Here is a 5,572-nt window from a genome sequence, read left to right on the forward strand (position 1 = left end):
GTTTTTTTTTCTAAACTTTACTTGACACCTTGTGTTATTTCAGTAAGTGTTTTACGGCACTTGCAATACAATTAGGTCTTAATATAAAGTACCTATATCTCTTCTGTAATTACGGTTATAGTTACCCTAGCTTACGAAAACTAATACGTATGGCAGGAGTCGTTTTAGTAAGACTTTTACAACACTTGCAACGCAATATGGTCATAAAAATACCAAAAATTAGAGGTGTTACGAGCAGGGGCGAAGGCTGACTTGTTTGACAGGGTAATCAACGTGACATGGGACCAGATAGGGCCTGGAGATATCACATTCACACATGTCACAAGAATCTTACTGGAGGCGGCAACTTTGAGTTGTGAATGAAAACAAATCCTGAATTCATGTTGTATGCATATTCAACCTCTAAAATAATCGGGAAAGTATTTCATTAAATATTTATTCTAGCTAACCTTGAATTTAACTTTAGATTTGAATACACGAACACCAAGGAAAGAAGCAGAGATGTCCGTACTACAATGGCAGGTTATACCAGACAGTCTAAACACTTTGGTAGAGCATGCCAATTATTATTTTTTTTATTTCACATTTGGCTGTTTTTGTCTATCTTTTCGCGGCCAGGAGCCGGTGTCATAATCGAAGTCACGATCTGATTATAGGACGTTAAAAAGTCGAGGAAAAAAAACAAGCGCTCGCAGCAGTCAAGATATTATTAGGAGTTAGTTCCCCTCACATCTGTGAGGTAGACTCGACCAGTGCAATAGCTAGCTTACATAATCAGCGTGTGTGACTGCTTATAACTGTGGCTCGAAAGGGGTGAACAGGGTATATGTGGCAATGAAACAGTTTCGACTGCTATGCACATGTTCCCTTCAACTCTATTCGTAGACTCTTCCAGCCTCACTTTAAGCTTACTTAATCAAAGGTTGTGACTGCTTATGGAGTGGCCCGATAGGGGCGAACAGGCTATTTCTGTGGCAATGAAACGGTTTTGAAGGTTAGGCATAGTCTATTGTTCATTGGTGATTATGAACGTCTTTTTACATTTAATTTATGAGGTTTACGTCTAAGGGTGGATTTGACAGCGACAATGTTTCAAAATTAGGAAGGAAAGCAGTAGTTATTAATTGATTATATAGACGCTTCGCCACTGGTTACGAGAAAGTAACAAACACACAACAGAAGGAGGAGAGATAAGGACGACAAATGTTTGATAGGAGAGAAAGGGCAAACCACACCAGTGCACCCTCCAACCACCCACACTGCTGGAGTTGGCCACCGAGGCGGTCAAGTCACGTTACTTACTTGTGAGAGAGAAGGCGCCCACGAAGAAAAACAGTCCGTTCCAGCCAATCAGCGTTTTGAGTTTCTCAGAGAGGAACACGCCCAGCGGGGAGATGAGAATCTGTCGGGTGAACACAGATAGTGTTTAATTGGGGGAGGGGGGGGGCGGGTCTGGTTGGTTTTTGTTTGTTTGTTTGTTTTTTTTAAAAGCTTAACGGTGCTAGCAACTGCATACGTTCCGAGAGAAACAAATCAGGAGCGGAGATGAGAATCTGCTGGTGGAACACAAACAATGTTTAATGGGGTTGACTTTGTTTGTTTGTTAGTTTTGTTTGTTTTCTTTTTTCAGGGGAAGGGTTGTTTTGTTCTGCAGTAATTTTTTTATATTTTTTTTTTGGGGGGAGGGGGGTGTTGTTTATTTGCTTCTTTGTTTGTTTTGGGGTTTGTTTGTTTTTTGACAATTCTACCTATTGACATCTTTTATGTTAAGTGGTTCCAACAAAGTTTGTTGCGTTTATCATTCTTAATTTAACTGTTAGAGGAAACAAACAAGAAAAATGATGTTTTCCATTCAAATTCTCTCTTAGTAATTTCTTCCCCCTTGAAAGGCAAGACGAAATGAAGAAAGTCTATTAAAAGAAAAACGGAACCACAATGTATATGCCATATGCATACATAGAACATATTATCTTTACATTATATTCATAATAAGTGTCCCTGACCTGAGAAGTGAACACCAAGCCGTAGTTGACCCCCAGGTACTTCCGGCCGAAACATTTGGCAGTGGCTGTCGGGAAGATGGAGAAACTTCCGGAGAAGGAGCCGAAGAGCAAGCAGACGTAAATAAAAAACAGCGGTTTCCCGCCGTATGACGTCACGCTCAGCGTCAGAATGAGCGCGCAAAAGGCAGCAGACATGCTCAGCATCGCCACCTGGTGAGAGTGAGGCGCGGTGATGATGTCATATGTACGTCACAGCGATGTGAAATCTGGCGCCCGTCAATGTTTCCATATGTGGCGTTATTTGTATTATCTTAAAACTTGTTCCTTTGTCTTGCTTTCGGTAAAACAAATATCCATCTACCTTCAATAAAAGTTGAGACATTTGCAATTGAAGGAGGTGGGGGTCTCCTTGTTTCAGATTTAAAATTAGGGATTAACTGGCCGCCAAAATTGGTGGTTTCCACAATTTCAGAGTCCTTGGAAACTCAAAGTTATATTTTTTGTGCCTTGAATCAACCTCTCCCCCACAAATTCGACCAGAAGCTTTCTTTTAAAGGGACACAAAAGGAGTTCAGCCAACCCCCCCAACAAAATACAAACAAATAAAAATTGAGCTTTAAAAATATGCCCAACCGAGCGGGTAAATGCCACTTTCTTCAGTTTCATCATCTTGTCGAGCCACTGGTTTAACAACAATGCCTCACACATCCTTTTAAAGCTGATTGCAATACATTCAGGTTTTTATAAATTGGAGTTGGACCTCCCAAATTAAAGTCAATCTCCTATTGCTGTGGCCAAGAGGCCAGATCGCGGAAAGAGAGAGGAAGTGAGAGACAGAGAGAGACACAGAGAGAGGGAAAGATAGAGAGAGAGAGGGGGAAAGATAGAGAGAGAGAGGGAAAGATAGAGAGAGAGGAAGAGAGAGAGAGGAAGAGAGAGAGAGAAAAAAAAGAGAGAGAGAGAGAGAGAGAGAGAGAGAGAGAGAGAGAGAGAGAGAGAGAGGAGAGAGAAGTACTCACCCGACAAGACAGCTTATCAGCAATAGTGCCCCAGAAAATCCGACCGGCACCGTTGAAGACTGCGGCGAAAGAACCCACTAGAGCCAGGAATGTGTCGTCTTTGATGAATGTTTGACCATACGCCTGATGGGACACAAAATTAGATGAGATGAGACGAGATGAAATGAGACGAAGTGAGATGAAGTGAGATGAGATGAGATGAGTGCAAGTCCTGTAAAACTCTCAACAGGACTCAAAAATCAGAACATTGTTTTACCAATTACAATTACGGTGATTTGAGACCAAAAGTATTCAACCTGATTTGGTGGATGGAAAGTATCGTGTATTTTTGTGTGTGTTTCTTTTTGTTTGTGAGAGTGTGTGTATATATGTGTATGTGTATGTGTATTTAAGAGAAAGTGTTGAGTGTGTTTTGTTTGGGTGTGTTTTGTTTGTGTGTATAAAGTGTGTTTGAAAGAGAGAGTGTGTGAGTGTGTATGTGTAGGTGTGTTTTAAATGTGTTACCCACAGTATTGGAAATCGTATTTAATCGGTTTTACAAGTATTGCACAGTTGGACCCAACTTAGGTTTACTGCTTTATTAATGGTTTTTGTCAGTTTTAGGGTGTGTAATTTACGAATATGATATTCAAAATCATCGCAAAAGTCCCGTTTGCGAAATATTGATACGAATATTGTTTGTATATTTTAATGAACTTGACGTACTAATACACCGGGAAAGAGTATTGTGATTGCGCAGCGAGTCACAGGTCACAGACTATGCGTATGCCCCTTTAAACTATTTTGAATGCGACCTCCAACCCTTTTGCATAATATTAATTATTGCGCATGCACATTTCACGGTGCGCTTTGCTTACGTCATTATTGCCTCTCTAAGTTTGAAATATTCTAGTCTATTCGTCATTCTCGAGCTGCTCCTCGTCTGCGTTGAGTTATGTCATATCATGAATTCGTGCCAGTCAGACACCTTCACTGCCTTCAGTTATTTCTGAGCCATCTCAAGATTCTACGAAGACAATCGGAAAAGCCGTGATTTTTACGTTTGCATGGTGTTTTGCTAAAGGGGGCAGTGTGCCCGAAGTGTAATACGCAGTGCGCATAATAATATTTTGAGGATAAGTGTTTATGGCGCAGCAGGAACAATTGTGAGATTCCTAAGACTAAAAAGAGGAGGCATTGTGGTTTCAGTGTTTCCAACAAGGGTTCTTTCTTGAATAATTGCTCTATTCCTGCGTGAAAAGCAGTGTCGTCAATCATTTTCTCAGTCGTTCGTGGGACAACAAGACTGTGCAAGAATGTACAGGTCTTTCGGCCCATTCTACTGTGGATGGGCGATCTTTTTGTAGCGAGTAGACAGAGGAGTGGTTGACCAACCAGGGGCCCATAGGTGGTATTGGTGTGGAAGTAGAAATCAACGAGATACTCATTGGGAGGAAAAATGAGCGGGGTCGTGTCTTGAACCAGATTTGGCTCTTTGGAAGCATTGAGCGTGTGTCGAAGCGAAGTTTTGGGGTCGCTTTGGTCAAAGAGGCGTGACAAGAATAGCCTACTCTGATTCCTATTATTTAAAAAAATTCATTGTGCCTGGGTCTATTATCTACAATGATTCTTGGGGAGCCTACAGAGACCTCGGAGAACTTTCATACACGCCTTATACCATGAACCATTCAGAAAACTTTGTGGACCAAGGGACCACACACACACACACACACACATATATATATATATATATATATACACACACACCCAAAACATTGAACGCTAATGAAGTGGGTCAAGAGACCAGGTATTCGAGCCAAATGTCTACACCAGTACCTGTCCAGGTATCTATTCGGGAGGAGCGAGCCTTGCCGAGAGAAATTGCTGCAGAATTTCTTCTCCCTGGCTAGATCTAGATCTATTAGTGAGGGTGAGAAGTCAGACGAGGAGAAGCACAAGTTGAGAAAGAGAATATCTGAGAGAGAATCTATAACAGAGAGTCTAAGGGTTTTTGTCAGGGGTGTTCTTACCTTTTTTTTGCCTTTAAAATCTTTAGACAATAATTTTCCCATTGGAGGGGGGGGGGGTTCTAGCATTTAGGTTGATTTGCGGTGGTTTTAATGGTCAAATTCACAATTTTATGCCTCTTTACGAGATGTGTTCAATACTGCAAAATAACCAAATAATCTTCCTGAAATGAGACATCGATACACTTAAATAAGAACACATACACTTGCGTCTCCCCCCCCCCCCTCCCTCTCTCTCTCTCTCTCTCTCTCTCTCTCTCTCTCTCTCTCTCTCTCTCTCTCTCTCTGTCTTCACATCTCATAAACAGGCGCTTCTTCCACCCACCGATGGTCTTTTTTTCCTCTCTCACTCACGATTCACACAAACGCACACATGCACGCACACGCACACACACACACACATTTCACACACATTCATTTGATCTGTATTCATCAATTTTTTGTCTAAAACTAGTAAACCCCTTTCTCCAATAATAATAATAATAATAATAATCATCATCATCATCATCATCATCATCATCATCATCATCATCATCATCATCAT

The 5,572-nt window shown here is 41.2% G+C and overlaps 1 protein-coding gene across 1 annotated transcript in view; it reads right to left on the reverse strand.

Annotated features, from left to right (window-relative positions):
- LOC101849639 (uncharacterized MFS-type transporter YhjX) overlaps positions 1–5,572 on the reverse strand; it is a gene marked incomplete at its 5' end in the record, with an annotated part of 22,282 nt that overhangs the window by 2,587 nt on the left and 14,123 nt on the right. The window contains 3 exon segments of the mRNA XM_013086847.2: positions 1,303–1,402; positions 2,004–2,213; positions 3,023–3,145. Coding sequence (XP_012942301.1) covers positions 1,303–1,402; positions 2,004–2,213; positions 3,023–3,145 — 433 coding nt within the window.

Source organism: Aplysia californica, unplaced genomic scaffold (assembly GCF_000002075.1).
Source record: "Aplysia californica isolate F4 #8 unplaced genomic scaffold, AplCal3.0 scaffold00512, whole genome shotgun sequence".
NCBI lineage: Eukaryota > Metazoa > Mollusca > Gastropoda > Aplysiida > Aplysiidae > Aplysia > Aplysia californica.